The 16,150-nt window shown below is 48.4% G+C and overlaps 1 protein-coding gene across 1 annotated transcript in view; it reads left to right on the top strand.

The window, feature by feature from the left end:
- Positions 1-416: 416 nt before the first annotated feature.
- LOC144137603 (pancreatic lipase-related protein 2-like) overlaps positions 417-16,150 on the top strand; it is a 31,064-nt gene continuing 15,330 nt past the window's right edge. The window contains exons 1-5 of the mRNA XM_077669536.1: positions 417-914; positions 4,898-5,087; positions 6,611-6,830; positions 8,567-8,795; positions 11,291-11,515. Coding sequence (XP_077525662.1) covers positions 776-914; positions 4,898-5,087; positions 6,611-6,830; positions 8,567-8,795; positions 11,291-11,515 — 1,003 coding nt within the window. The 5' untranslated portion in view covers positions 417-775. The remainder of the gene's footprint in view (positions 915-4,897; positions 5,088-6,610; positions 6,831-8,566; positions 8,796-11,290; positions 11,516-16,150) is intronic.

Consider the following 16,150-nt stretch of genomic DNA (forward strand, 5'->3'; position numbering starts at 1 on the left):
AGGGGCCGAGGACAACTTGAAGCAGTGGAAAGAAAATGATTTTTTTACGGTACCAGGTGACCTGCCCACTATTAAATTACCCGGGTGATGTGGAATTACCTCACGACCAGGAATTCATTGCTCTTAATACAAAAAAGCACACACAGAAAATATGGGAAGTTTCCCAACTCACAGCGAGCTAGATGGGGACGCACATTCTTTGTACTCATCAACAGCACGGGGCAGAATTTTCACCGCTCTCCTCTGGGCACCGTGGCCCCATTCTTCCCCTCGTAAAGGGTTTCCTCATTGAGCGCTCAAGGAGTTCGGGGCCAACGAGCACACGCTTCCGGTGTCGCCTGCGAGGCGCTCGTCATCGGTTCAGCGGCGGCAAACGACGGTGACGACCCGCGCGCGTAATCGGCGAGGAGGGCGAGGAGAGCCGACGTTTCGCTCGCTCCCCCTCCCTAGGTGGACAAACGGACAGCTCGTCCCTCCCGGAGCAGCGTCTCAAGCAGCGGCCCGTCCAGCCAGCCAGGCAGCCAGCCGAAGCGGGTGGCCTGACCCGAAAATACACAGAGAGGAGCGCCAAGCCGGTCGATGCACTGGCCCCCCTCTTTCTCTCTGCCCTTGCTTCGCGCGAAGCAGGCAACGGCCAGGAGGGCGCGTGACCCAAGGAGGAGTCCGGCCGTCATAGCGGACCGACCGACGATCTCGACCGCAGTCGCCGTCACTGCGTCCTCTCCGCAGAGCTTGGGAGCCAGCGGCCCTAGGTTCGCCGCCTCATGAGCTGCCCATGTTCGGCGCTTCGTCCACCTTCCGCTCGGGAGGATGGTCGGCCCTGGCGCAGGTCGTCGCTCTGCTGGCGGGCGCGGCCTGCTTCGCCTGCTGCTGGTTCGCCGTCTCGGATGTGCTGCTTGCGCCAGCCGTGTCTGGTGAGTCGTCCCGCGAAGATGGGGTCTCTCTCTTTAAAGGGCGAAACTCTTGACCAACGGCGCCACCCGCGGTTGATGTGATGCCAAACCGGTTGCTGGCGGTTGCTGGTGGTCGCGAGGGGGGAGGTTGCAAGGGTCACGCGCCCCGTGCTTACGGAACCCGCAAACGCGAAGGTAGGTCGTTGCTCGCTGGCGAGGTGTACGTGGCCCCTTCGGGGGTCGCTTGGGAACATTTGTCTCTTTCGCGGGGGGCGTGATGACGTGATAAGTGCGCGTCTGTGTCCGTGTTTGTTTGTGTTTGTCAGTCGATGCGTAAGTGAGTTTCTCAAAGAGGCATTGAGTGGCTATATTAAGGCATGTTGCTTTGCGCTTATGTTTTTTTTTCTGCTGCTTGCAGAAGTGTTCTACTCCGGCTGGCACGTTTAAAAGATAGTACTTCGTGCGTCAACTTTTTAACGCAGCAGTTCAATGTTCGCAACATGTTCAGTCACTTTGTAGGTAATAGTTATCATTGCGCTACATTGGAGCCCAAGTTGTCACAAGTTTACAGTTACCTGCCCAATAATGTATCTGATGAGCTTAGTGAGCCGTTACCTTCCTTGCTTCTATCACAAGAAAACACTGGAAGGTGCATCCAGAAAACTTGATACCTTGGTTGATGGGGATTATTGACTGGTCCTATGGTAACGCTTGAGTCGAACAATCAACCTTAAGAGGAATGATGATCACCTTAAACGTTGGCCGAATTCAGAAGCACGACTACTATGCAGTGCCAACTGTCCTAATTTCATCATATTGCGGCTAGGAAAGCTTTATGTAGTCAATACCTGCTGTTCTAGGCCTCCAGTCTTTTTCTGGCTGTCAGAAGTACGAGCGTCAGTAACATGTGATGTGAATGTTACGTGCTGCCGGCGCTTGTATTTTGCTTATAAAAATATAGATATGAGAATCACTCGGCAGCTAAATAATGCCATTTTGACAAAAAGTTTGCTTCAGAGCCGACGCCTAAATTCGCTTCTTAAATTGACAAGGGAAAAACCTCGGACGCATAGGAACCACGTTCAAGTTCCCTTCACTTAGCTTATAAATTCTTTCTTTCAAGTGGCAAGGGTATAAGTACGTCAATTAGGTCCGGTTCACAATTGAGAAATCACAATTAGCATGCGGGGAACATTTGTTTTTAAGGATTTACGCTCCGAGGCTTCGCTAGGGGGATGAGGCAGGCTGAGGATCGTTAATGGGCGCCGAAATCGGGTCAAATGGCGGCCAACCATGCGCCCTACTCGCAAGGTAGTTTCATTACACGTTACGAGCCGTTACTACAGAATGTAACACATCTTACGAAATCTCAGCCCAAATAATTAGAGCTGAATAATTACTACGAATATTTGGGGCTTGCGTAGAGCAAAGACAGGTACCATAATTTCAAGCAGGATGGAGGGGAAAAGCGAAAACTCCTGGGTGTTCAATATTCTGGTGCACGTTAAAGATCCCCAGGAGGTCAAAATTACTCATGAGGCCTGAACTACGGCGCGCTTCATCGCCTGTGCAGTGTCGGTGCCTGAAACCTCATAATAAATCAATAATTTCAAGCGGGGATTGTCCAGTTAACATGGGACTAAATTGACCCCGAGCGCAGTGGTATTGCTTGCGAATTCCGTTTTTAATAGTTGAATATCGAAGCATTACAAGCTACATGCATAAACAGGGCAGTTGTTCGGCAAGTCTTGGTGCTACGGGCAGCATACGAGGGTTCAGGGCCAGTTAAGTGCTTCAAACATGGCGTTGACACTCAAGTCAGTTGCAGATGCTGAAAAAGGTCCCCTTCACCGCGAAAGCGTCACAGCGAGGCTGGATGTCACCCTATACGTAGAATATAGTTTATCGTCTTCGTAATAGTTATCAGCGAATTCGTGTCCGCTGAGAATGAAGTCGTGCCCCATTGATTGGGAGGTTTCGGGGGATTACTGTATCAAGGTAGCTAGATCCTGTGCTAGAGATGCTTGTGTCCCAGAGAGCCGACCTAGTCTACAGTGGTGTGCGCAAGATGTGGGCCGAGGGGGCCACGGCCCCACACGAAGTTTTTAGGTCTTTGGAGAAGGGGTCGGACAAGACTCTTACTATGATTGTCATCAAAAGACAGCTGCCATAGTTTTGGTTATATTGCAAATGATGTACCAGTTGTCTTACAGGGCATCTATGTATGCTCGTAGAGCAGCGATCACCTGTGTTGCATTGCCCATTAACAGAAAAAAGAAGAAATTTAACTTCAACTTTATCCTTGGGTTTTTGTCATTTCCTTTATTGTTATTTACTTTCATGCTAATTACCGCTTCTTCCGTATCCTTATTTCTGTGTCCGGAATTCCCCGCAATAAAATCCGATGTATGCCACTGAAAGTAGGGTGGCACCTAACTCAGCCTGACGGGTACCTTACGGTGTTATGCATATCGGGTCAGGCAGTCCTGAGGGTTAAAAAATGAGGGGCGGGGCAGTAGCTGCACCACACGCACGGGGCAATAGTCGTGCTCATCGGGATGAGCGTAAAGTGAGGTTCGCGAGGGACAAATACGCTTTAAAGATCTCCCAAAAGGTCTTCTATTATGTTTTTATTTTCCTAACCTTAGATTTTGAATACTTTCTATTGAGGCACTTATCAGCGGCCCCAAATCTTCTGAGTGTCAGTGCTAAAAATATTAAGGTGTGTTTCGCTGATTGGTCTACGCTGTAATTCTTGCACTCTTGCATCGCGCACATGCCGTTTGCATACGTTCTGCTCACGTCTCGGTGGTGCAAAGTTATACAGTCATGGTCAGGGAAAAAACGCGTGTTAAGGACATATTAGTAGAAATTAAGAAGAAATGGGTGTGGGCAGGACATGTAGTGCGAAGGCAAGATAACCGTTGGTCATTAAGGGTAACCGAGTTGATCCCTAGAGATGACAAGTGTGGCAGGGGACAGCATAAAGTTAGGTGGGCAGATGATATCAAGAAGTTTGCGGGGATAAAGTGGCCGCGGTTAGCACAGGACCGGAATAATTGGAGATCCATGGGAGAGGCCTTTGCCCTGCAGTGGGAATAGATAGGCTGATGATGATGATGATGATGATAGCGTATAAACGCGATGACACAAGGTATGAATGTTTATACTGCCCAGTCCCTGAGGTCGTGAAGGTCATATGAGCGTCTCGTGGCTGGCCACGCTGCAGTTGTTTCGCACCGGTCACTCAGACTATAGTGATGAGCTCCCTCCCACTTGAACTTCGAAGAGGAAATCATACGACGACCGGAAACCAAAAACGTGCGGATGACATTTCAAGCCAGCCATCTCACAACAGGCTAGTGTGCCAGATTTGATACAGCAGAGCCAGTACCTATGCGGTCACTTTGTTGGTGTCATATCTGGCTTAATGCGTGACTGCAGAAAGAAATTATAAAGAACGACAAATAAATGCTAGTGATGTCGCTTCAACTGTAAACTACTTCCATTCGTCTAAAACGAGCTATAAAAATGTAGCTAGGCAAAGTTTCGTTTACCTGCCTTTTTTTGATGTGCTGAACTTCGTGCTGTTGAACGTGTAATGAATTGACGAGGTCGTAGAAGTTACTGCAACTAAGTATTTAAATTCGCCGAACGTATTGTCGTGGCATAAACGTGCTTTTTACTGACTTCAGTTTACAGAAATATACCTCTAAGGAGCTTTGTCTTGGGTTACGTTAAGTAAGTTCAGGTGAAGGTTTATTGGAGCAGCAGCGCAGAGCGCCATGGCGCTAGGCCGCGTAAGGGCACCAAAGAGCAGGAGCGACACGAGGAAGAGCGTAATGTGTAATTTTGCACGGTGATTGTGCTTAAAGTTTCCAATGCACCTGCCTGCTTACACGTTGTTTAGGCCAGATTTGGGGTGTCCAGTGAAAGGAGAGGGCTGTGGCCGCAATGGGGGAGGGGTTCTTCTCTGAGCGGGTGGGTGTGCTTTGTATCGACAGGTCACTCCGACACCACAAAGCCATCCGCTGCTTTGGAGTTCGACGACGAGCCGAGCCCGTACGCAGTCTGGTCTGCGGTGGCGAGCTCGATCACCCAATGGAGACGGACGCACGTTTCGCGCGTGCGCAGGAGTGCTGGCGCTTCAACGGCAGAACGAGGCGTCTGCTACGACTCACTCGGCTGCTACAGGTGAGCTTACGGTGACACGTAGGAAGTGCATGACTCATTCAAAGACAACTGTTACGGACGGAGCACAAACTTTTGACGTAACGAGGCCATGTTTCGTTTAAACTCATGATGGTAGCTAATGTATTGTTTCGGGCATTTTTCTAACAGAATGAGCTCATTCGCACAAACAGAGATTGCAAAAAATGTAGGGTTAGTGAATGACCTGCCAATAAATGTGCCTATTGCTGAATAACTCGTCTTTACAGCCAGCCCTAAGCCTGATGCGTCGCAATGCTGACCCTAAAGAACACGGGCCAGTCATTCCTATTTTGGCGGTCATTTGGGATAACTTATAACGAAGAAGGAAGAGTAAGAACAGTGTGCGAGATTTGAAATAAAAACGGCACCGGTTTTATACACCTTCTATTCCTGAATCTTGGAAAGCTGGGCAGTTGTTAGCCAAAAAGTTGTACGTAGTGAATATTACCAGCTATGACTCTAAAAGTGGTGATTCAATGAAGCAACTCTTGTTTCTTAAAACCTGCTGCATCAACACTGCATTCTGCTCACAAAAAGGACAGTCCAAAGATAATTAGGAATGAGTGTTCTTAAGTGGAAGCTTCCTTTAACTGCTTTCCTTTTAAGAACAGCATTACCGTAAACGAATATAATGACAGAGTAAAATCGAGTTTTGCGGTATTTAGAAGACGATATGTATTACAAAAAAAATTCAGCTTCATATCAAGTACATTCAATACAGTCATGGGCAAATGAAGTGTGATCATGGAAATCGGTACCAGAACGCACAAATAGCGCGGTTTCTTTCCCCACAAGTCAAATTGACGCGTGGCTAATTACAGTAACAAAGTTTGCAAATGTGACTTTCCAAATATGCCAATAGCGTGCCATTATTGGACCTACACGAGCTGTGTTTTTCGATTTTCCATGTTATTTTCATATTTTCGTTCTCGCATTTAAATTGTCCCTTACTGTACTTAAAGATGTCCTATATATTGGGCACCTGGTTATAAAACATAACTCTATGAGTATTACGCTGACTACCCTTGCGTGAATGTTGCATGTTTTCGATGCAAGCACGTAGAAGTAATAATAATATTAATAGAGAGCAAGACGGGAGGCCCAAGGGAGAAAATAGAAGGGATAGGGAAAGAAAGAACACTTTATAATTCACGAGGTTCCACAAACAGATCACTGGTCACCATACAGTTCGCTAAGCAATGACATGCTCACATGCCTCCTTGTAGCGGAGCTGAAGTTCGCTGAGAATTCACTGACAGGCTCACGGGGATTGTTTAAGGGAACAGCCATGATTGGAGTCCCTTCAGACCGTTACACCAGCTTGTACAAGCCGCTCACAAAGGCGTATTTTGCGATCGCTTTAAGAAGGAAAGGATGCAAGAAAATTTTCGCGGCGTAATATTTAGGGCTATTTTAATATTCACGGGTTTTGTCGGTTCTTACTCGTCTCTTAATTGTTCCAAGCCAAGTCAGCTGAGTCCATTCTATCCCAATCTCCACTTCAGGGAGGACAACGGCTCGGGTCTGCCGAACGCGCTGCCCGAGGAACCGGGCAGCATCGGCACGCGCTTCTATCTGAGTTCGCGGCGCAGCCGAGAGCCGAGGCTGCTGGGGGATGCGGCCTACTTCAACGCCTCCAAGCCGGTCAAGCTCGTCATCCACGGCTTTGGAAGCAGCGGCAAGCGCTCCTGGGTGCGACGCATGGTCGACGCCCTGCTCACCGCAGTCAGTGCGCATTCACGCCGCCCCGTGTCCTCTGCTATATCCGGGATAACAGATTGCGTACGAAGTCGTAACCTAGCGGTAGCAGTATACCTGTTAGTCGCTCCCGGATTGATGTCATTATTATATTGTATCAAACAGCTGTTTGAATTAATGTATCGCAGTTCGTGTCTCTTTCAATGTGGTGCGTCCTCTCCTAGTCAGGTACACATATAATTTAATATTCGAATAAAATTCAACATACTCGATCGTCCTTTTCGGATAGGCTTAACAATCTTGTGACGTGCTCTGCAAACTCGGAGGTCAGAGAAGTTCATTTTTAAAGCAATATGAGATGCTTCATTGATTGAAGCTATGCCATATCAGGACATTGAGCACTTTACCAGCACCGGCAGACGTGACATAACACCCCAAGAAGGTAACAGATAGCAAACAAGGACCAAGCCCTTGCGCGGTGGCACCATGGCTGCGCCAAAATTCTAGTTCGTGCGGCTGCAGAAACAGTGCAGTCTTTTGAACTTGCGGTCTTTTGAACTGCGGAGGCAGCCAACCTTTTCAATTTTTTATTGTTGTGTTAGCAAGATAGGCGGTGCATGTAAACAAATTTTCGCCGTCGACCCGCTGACGCAGGGCAGCAGATTAAAGAGAAGAGAGCGCGTGCGGAGATGTGGGACATGAAATGCAGCTGGTGGCCACCGCACTATAGCAAAGCGTGAGCCGAACTGAGCGTTTCGTGCGCGGAAAAATATCGCATGCACTCGACAAGCGCAATTGACGCAGCCCCAGAAACCACCCGCACAGTGCGGGGTGCATCGAGCGACAAAACACCGCGATAGCTGCGGCCGTGAAGTGGCGCAGGTAGCTACAGCGACAGCTCGTTATGGCGGTAACCAAAATGGAAAGTGCGGTGAAACAAAGTTACACGTGCAGAAAAGGAGCTGATAATGGGGGTGCCGACTGCGCTAGAAGTCGTCATCCGGGCCGCTTATAAATACGTCAATCAAATATCCGGAATGGTGGTAAGCCTAAGCATCTCTTAGCGACACCGCCGACTAATCCAGACAGTTTGAAACTGGCCTCTTCTGAGCGTCTGTTTGCTTAATTCTTCAGGCCCCTTCCACTACTGCGCCGGGCCTAGAAATTGCAGCCCATGCAGTGCTCTAAAGCTTTGTAATAATAAATGCTTATTGAACGTATGTCACACGTCAGATAAAACCAGTTAACACAGCGCAGCACGTTCAACCTGCTAAACCGTATACTCGTAATAACCCTTATTGTGAAATGTGCTATATTTCCCATACATGAATCTGTGAATTGATCTGTTGCTACCGGTACCAAGGTTATTATTTTGTAATTTTTCCAGGCCCTTCCTCAACGCCAGCCTTTTGAGACTGTGGAATACCTTAAAAGCATTCCCTTGACGCTACTGCGGCCTGGCGCAGGGGAAGTTAATTCTCCATTAAGTGTCCCAAAACATAGCAAGGTATCTTAGCGATAGTGTGTGTGCTGAACTGCAATTGAATGTAGTGAAAATTAAAGGCCCCTTTCTCGTTCGTTTAGTAACATTCTAGGGGAAGCATTAGTGGCACCGCTCCCATTCAGAGATCAAGCTAAAACACCATATAAGCGTCCTTTTAGGAAGTAACGACTAGTACATTTCTACCGTGTTTGTTTTCGGCCATAATTCTCTTTATAGTAGCAGTGCTTGAAGCTGTCTGTCGCCTATTACCGTGTCGCAGGGGGACGTGAACGTGGTGGTGGTGGACTGGGAGAAAGGCGCCACGCTGCCCAACTACGTGCAGGCGGCCGCCAACGCCCGCCTCGTCGGCCGCCAGGTGGCGCAGGCCGTGCGGCGGCTCATGCGGCTGGGGGCGCGGCGCCGCGACTTTCACCTAGTGGGCTTCTCGCTGGGCGCGCACGTGGCTGGCTTCGCCGGAGCCGAGCTGAGGAACCTGTCGAGGATCACCGGTCAGTGGGCCCAAGTAGGCTCATTATGGGCTTACTGAGAAAGTGCCCAATTCCTCCCTCGGGAGGCCACGTGTCACGTTACTGCGTGTCTAGGGGCAGGTGGCACAGGCGACGATGGCGGCCTCGTATCGGGGACTTTGGGTGCATTACACATGCTGCACAAATTGTCCCGTCAGGGCGGGGTTTCAAGCGGCTAATAGAGGGCACGCTACCGCCTCGCGAGTAGCGTCCGAAACAATCCTACTTGGTGGGGTGCCCCACGGGAATAAGAGCAATGAAGACAAAATACAGCCTGGTTCAGTATGAAGGAACACTGCCTTTGATAACTCATCCAGCTATGTTCCAACTACGTCATTTTTTTTAACAGAAAAAACGCAAGAAATACTGAAAAATCTTCAAATTTCGCACTACCAATATCAGCTGTGATGCGATAGATGGAGCAGTGACGCAATGCAAATTAAAAAGATATATATCATTGGTTTAAGTTCGCGGTAGCATTCAAGTGATACGGTAAAACGGATATAGAAACCCCGCTAAAATCTCCCCAGTCGTGTTCAGTGGTGGTGGCTTTGTTCCGAGGACGCCAATTGCATAAAAACGATACCGCCATTTAGAGAGAGCGAGAGAGAGAGAGAGAGAGAGAGAGAGAGAGAGAGAGAGAGAGAGAGAGAGAGAGAGAGAGAGAGAGAGAGAGAGAGAGAACTTTATCCAGGAACCGTTGGGTCAACAACGAGTGGTGACCAGCGCTTTGGGGGCGCCGGTGACCTGGGCTGCTCGTTCAGCGAGTCCTTGCTGGACCCGCGGATCCGAACTGCCTAACGCCGCCACCCAGTGCTCCACACAAGATATGAGAGAGAATGAGTTTTGAGGGCATTGCCAAATTACATGAGCAACTGTTTCGTGGCCTCGACAGTCGGGGCATTGGAGAGAGGGAAATACAGATGGATAAATTGCGTGTAGTCTGTGGCGACAGGGGAGGGTGTTGGTTTGGAGAAGGCGCCAGTATCGTTCCTCTGATAGAGAGTGACCAATAGTGATTTCGTGGAAAGTCAGAAGGCTGCCGCGGGTTGGTTGAACTCCATGGGAAAGGGTGCGACCTGGCCGGGCTCGGTGGGTTAGCTCTCGAGCTGCAGGGTTAGCCACTTCATTTCCTTCCAGCCCTGCATGGGTAGGAGTCCAAATCAGCTCCGCGTGGGAGGTGGGGGGATTTAGAAGGAGAAGTTTGAGAGCCTGCGGGGAAATAATCCCTCGGTACCACCATTTAGAGAACTGATCAGAAAGTTGTCGGGGAGCCGTCACCGCTTAATCTGTTTTCTTCAGTTTGGAGATAATTTGAAGTTACCTATAAATTTGGTATCGCGGGAATCGGGACACATCAGTCCTTTTAGCAGACCAGACTTGTAATTTGTCTGTCTGACTCATTCAAGAAGGCGACACCAACTGTGGGTGATGCCTATGCTGCTCCGCCATTTTGTTTCACCGGCGCAACTCATGTGGAAAAGGCAAGAGAATAAAACCTGAGTTGCACTTATAAATAAATAAAATGAATGCACTCCTTATGAAAAACCTGGTTTTCCTCCACAACGGCACCTGAAAACTGCCGCCCAGTCTCTCTGCGACGTGAAACAGGCTGACGGAGGTGTGTGACAGAGAGGCTTCCAGCTAAAACTCGCAGCTGTCCTCGCTCGCTCTCACAGACATCCGTGCTAATATGGAACAAAACCTACGAGACCACGCAGAGAAAGAAATAGCAACACAAAGTGAACATTTTGAGGGGGCTTGTGGCGCCTATAATCCCCTTCCCACCGCAGCCTCTACCCTTGGGCAGTTAGTGGCGTGCATGATGCGGCATTACTACTCTTTGATTGCGCTAAGAGGAAGTGGCGTGTAGAATAGTAAAGTGTGACCTTGTATTATTTCGAGGCCAACGACAAGGCTGGCGTCCTGCTTCGAGAGAAAATACGTTGACCTATTCTTTTGCGTTGGAGCACCCACACTTGCTCCAGAGCTCTACCGGCCGATACCGAAGCCGATAGTACAAATAGCGCTGTTTTCATAATGGGCAGCACGTTGGCTTGTTTTAATTTGTTCTTTAGGATTCACGGGATAGCATCTACAAACGAGCGAAAAATTTAAAAACGTTAATTTACGTCGGTGCTCTATTATGTCTAGCTTAATCATTTGAGATTTGTGTTCATCCATGACTTTCATTCAGACACGACAATCACTGCAAAAAACTTGCATTTTTCTTCAGAGCCCCCAAAACCATCGACTGTCTCGAAAATTTTTAGTGCACGGCACTACGGCGCGCTCTCACGTCTTCATTTCATGCGGAAAGCCCGAACTTCGAAGCTTCCTTCGGCATGGTTCTTAATAACACTGCCGATACCAGGAGCACAAGCGGGCGCAACTAAGACATTTTTAATTACGCCCAATTTGTCACGTATAACGGGTGTTGTATACGGCAGTGCTGTTTTTACATGCATGATTCGAAGGGCTGGACCCGGCTGCACCGCTGTTCGAAGGATACGACGAGGCGTCTCGGCTGGACCCGTCAGACGCCAAGCTTGTAGACGTGATTCATTCCAATGGAGACAGCTTCCTGCGCGGAGGCTTGGGTGCCTTCGAACCCCTGGGACACGTCGACTACTACCCCAATGGCGGCAAGGTGCAGTTGGGATGCAACAGCGTCTTCGTTGGAGCCCTCAGCGACATCTTCTGTGAGCACCCCTGTGGCCCTCGTGGCTGTCGGTAAACATTTGCGCCTTTGGAACCAAATTTGCACATTCGGAAAACGCTAAAAAGAATCGTTGCCTTTTATTACCCGGCTGGGCGGAATGTGGGGATAAATACATTGAGCCGATATTTGTTAAGGTTTTATTTAGAGAATCGTCGGTTAGGATCACGAAATTTAAAATAGGGAGCATGCAAGGAGCACGAAATTTAAAATAAAATGGGTGTTTATATCACGTACAGCCTTGCCCTGCTTACATGTCTGGGGGGCGTACAGGAAAGCGAGTGGCAACTTCGGTACCTTTAATAACTGTCAAATCATAACTACCGTTTTACAGCAAAGCCGTCTGTGGCTAGGATCCAGCTGATCGTTTCCGGCAACAGAGCGATGTAGAAAAAGATTGCACGCGAGTGTATTGCCATGTGTCTGCGCCCACTCAAATTCCCGGGATCCTAAAACTGTAAGCCACACCTTGAGCCTATGGAAAACTCACACAAAAATAAAAACGTCTTGGGGACTTCATATTTTATTATACGACGGCTTATACTTTCCATAAATAAATGTCTTCCCAGCAATGCACAAGTGTTTAGAGGTGAACGCGACTTTAAGGGGATCATTGTAAGCTTGCCCTTCATAAGGTGGCTTTCCCGCGTTGAGTGTTGCACAGTAAAGCGCGTCCAGCTGCGGAGAAAGTAGCTAGTACAGAAAGTGGCCATTACAGAAAGTGGCTAGTCACTCTTTTCCTATTGAAGATATCCTAAAACAAATTATGTTACAATTAATCGCTAAAACGACTAGTACATTACGCTTAGTTTTATTTGCTAGAACAAAACGGAGACGCCGACAAGTCCAAACAAAAAAAAAATTGCGCCAATCCACCCCGTGAATGTGGTTGGAAAGCAAAGCTGTAAGTGGCACCCATAACGATTACCCATGCGACGTCACTTAAATTCACTCACATCGCTCTACAAACAGTAAAACTAGAGAGAAGTGAAATGCACTTAACCACACCCTTTATTACTTCAAAGAGATATTTTTGGTAAGGTTAAATCAATGCATAATCCATGAACGGTGTTTGGTTGAGTTGTAATGGTGTAGCACAAGAGTGGAAACTTTTTTTATAAAATAAAAGTAATCTCCAACCCGGTGTTAGACGATCTGACTTCTCCGTCTCTGCGCCGCGGACGGTGGCGACGAGATTTCCGGCAGAGAAGAAGGAGGAGAAGGAAGAAATACTTCTGTTCAGATTTCTGAACGGCCCAGAGTGCATCCCTGGGGAGTGATTCCTTCTTCTGTGGGGCCCATATGCAGTCCGCGCGGCCTGTGTTCTGTCCACCCGCTGAAACTGGGTAGGTAGAGAGGGCCTGGACAGCAGCATCTCCTATTACTCTTGTTGGGTAGTTGACGGAAAGAGAGGAGTGTGCTCAGGGCTAAAGTCGCACACCCCGATTACGGGGCGGAGTGTTCCTAATTCTGAGCAAAATTTACATTCAGCGTCGTAGCGATTCAGATACATTGAGTGAAGACGCGTAGGCTGTGGGAAGGAGCCCGGATTGTATGAGCCGTAGGGTAGTTTGTTGTTCTCTGGAAAGGTCAGGGTAAGGGGAAGGTACGGTCTATCTCAGAAGGCGATAATGCTGGGTTATCTCCCTGAACGTGACAAGCAGGTGACTGTCCTCGTGCAGCTCCATAACACAGGAGGTAAACGCGCAGGCTTGTTGGGTGGGCGTATTTGTTGCCGTCCGTTGAAGCGTGAGGGGGTGTCCAGATGAGCTGAATGGAACCGTTTGGGGAGTGGTTTTTTAGCACGCGCAGTGCAGTGCAGGACACCCAACCCGATTGGTAATTCCATTAGGCTTGCTGGGAATCGGTGACTACCCTCCGAACCCCTGGTTGAGTGAGAGCCAAGGGGATGGCTGCCTCTTCTGCTGCCGTCATTTCTTCGGTCCTAAGCGAGGTACACACAAGGAGGTTGGTTCTGGAGGTAGCCACGATGATGGAGTATTGCTGCCCTCGATGTTTGTGTAGATAACTCTCGAGGTGTCTGTGTAGATAACTGCATGATCCCCACCGAGGGTGGTGTTGAACGCTTGAGCCAGGACTTGTCGGCGACCCTCGTCGTGTGAGGGGTTCATATTTCTAAGCAAAGAGAGCATCTTTATTTCTTGCCTCCAAGAGTCCGGGAGTACATCAAACGCAGTGACATTCTGTGCTGCCCAGCTACTCTGGTGAATGATGCGGCGACCCGCCACAGTTCTGCTCAATCGGAGCTTCTGGTTAGAAAGATGGCCCTCTGCCAGCTCTTCCACCGTGTTGTGGAGCCCCGTGCTAAGAAGCCTCTGTGTGGACGCACTCATGAGAATACCAATGGCCTGCTCGACCACTTTTCTAATCATTGTATAAAGCATCTCTATGTCTTCCTTGTCGAGAAGAAGACAGGAGTTTGACGTAAGTGACTCTCGAGAGGACAAAAGCTTCATTTAATCGAAAGGTACCGGATTCCTTTAGGCCTCACTTCTTGGTGGCAACTCGCCTGATCATGTGTATGATTTGATTAATGCTTTTTTTGAGGCGCTGCAAGGAGACGTCACTCTTGGTGTTAGCCTCGAGATGCAGGCCCAGGATCTTGATGCTGGGGCTTGGAGTGATGGCCTGGCCATCAAAGAGTATTTGAATGTATTCCTTGATTGGGCGTGAGGGCGGACGACAACGAGCTGTGATTTTTTACGTGAACACTGCAGGCCACAGGCTTTAGCACATTGGGGTACTAGATGGGAGATACCATGCATGGGTGTGAGCTTCCTTTAATTTTTGTAACTCTTAGCACGTGAGCAAGGTGCGCACAGGGCCGCTAGACGGGCGTGAGTGGTCACGTGACGCTTTCACGTAGCATTCAGCGAGAATGCAGGGGGTAAACCCGTAGATGTGCTTGGTGAGTACACCACCTGTCTTCCCCCGTCTTCGCGTGGGCTCCTAGCTTTTAGCCATCACTGTTTGGTTTCGTTTTTGTTGGGAAAGAAAAGGGACAATTCCAAAAAGTTCAGTTGGGAATTATGGAAACTGAACTCGCAGTTATTGGACGACAAGAACTTCACCCAAACAGTGGAAGAAGTATTCCGCAAATACCAGAACGTAGAACACATGAACTGGGGTGCCAAATGGGAACTATGTAAACAAGAATGGAAAATGTGTGCAATAGAACGAGGAACGGCAATCAAACGGCTAGAGAGGGAAAGAGAAAACAAGCTAAAAGGTAATTTACAGCAGTTACTGAAGCTTGAGTGCGAAAGCCCAGGCCTGTTTCGCGATGATATAAGGACAATTAAAAGTAAGTTAGAGGCGATAGACATACAGAGATATCGGGGGGCAACCATTCGGGCAAGGGCTGAGAAGTTTTCATCCGGGGAAGCCCCCACTAAAAGGTCGCTGAGTGACGAGGCAAGCTACGCAAAAAGGAACGCAATCGAGGAAATACTGTGGCGTGGTGAACTTACGCGGGATGAAGTGCGAATCGAAAAAGCCTTTGTGGAACATTACCAGCAGCTGTTTAGGTACGCTGCACCGAAAGTTGATGAATTCAAAAAAGACTTCCTTCAATTCATGCCCCGCTTAGATGATGATGTGAAAAAGAGATCAGAAGAGCCCATAATGTTAGCCGAGGTCGAGGGAGCCGTAAGGGATTTAAAAGGGGGGAAATCTCCGGGCCCTGACGGTTTAGGTGCAGCGTTCTACAAGAAGTTTATAGAGATTGTGGCCCCTTTTTTGTTTCTGGTCTTTAGCGAAGCGTATCAAACGCAAGTACTGCCGCCCTCCTTTGTGCGAACACACACTGTGTTAATCCCAAAGTCCGAAGACAGCATGAAACGCCAATCTGTTACTGGCTTTAGGCCAATAACCTTGGCTAATACAGATTACAAAGTACTAATAAAAATAATTGCTCAAAGGCTGCAGGGAGTAATAAGAGATGTATTGGGTCCGCACCAGACGTGCGGTATACGGGGCAGAAGTTTACTAACTAATGTTCACGTTGCGCGTAGCGTGTTGCAATGTTGTTATTTATTTTGTAAAAGAGTTGCCATGCTTCAAATCGATTATGAAAAAGCATTTGACAGTGTGTCACGATATTTTGTTTTGCGTTCTGGAACATGTAAATGTGGGTGAGGTTGTGGTGGAGGGAGTACGCATGGCGTACAGTCAATGCTCAACAAAATTAATTGTCAACAAAAATGTCACACAAAGTATACCCATCTTGTCTTCTGTCAGGCAGGGATGCCCTGCTTCCCCTCTGTTATTTTGTATGTTTTTGGAACCATTTTGTTTAAAAATAATTCATGACACTGAGTTGCGGGGCTTTCGTTTTCACTGGAATGAGGTGAAACTGCTTACATACGCTGACGACGTAGCTGTTTTCTGTGAAGACAAGGAAAGTATTAGCAAAGCGATAAGGATAACCAAGGATTTTTGTCATGTGACGAATAGTTCTGTTAACTGGTCGAAATGTACCGGTTTTTTTTCAAGGGGAGTGGGAATCGGCACCTTGTGTGTTTGAGAACGTGGTGTGGTCGCGCACGCCGGTGCGCTATCTGGGTTTACCTTTGGACCAGTACGAACAAAACGACGA

This window comes from Haemaphysalis longicornis, unplaced genomic scaffold (assembly GCF_048455015.1).
Source record: "Haemaphysalis longicornis isolate Haplotype H1 unplaced genomic scaffold, Haemaphysalis longicornis Haplotype H1 scaffold_41, whole genome shotgun sequence".
Taxonomy (NCBI): Eukaryota; Metazoa; Arthropoda; class Arachnida; order Ixodida; family Ixodidae; genus Haemaphysalis; species Haemaphysalis longicornis.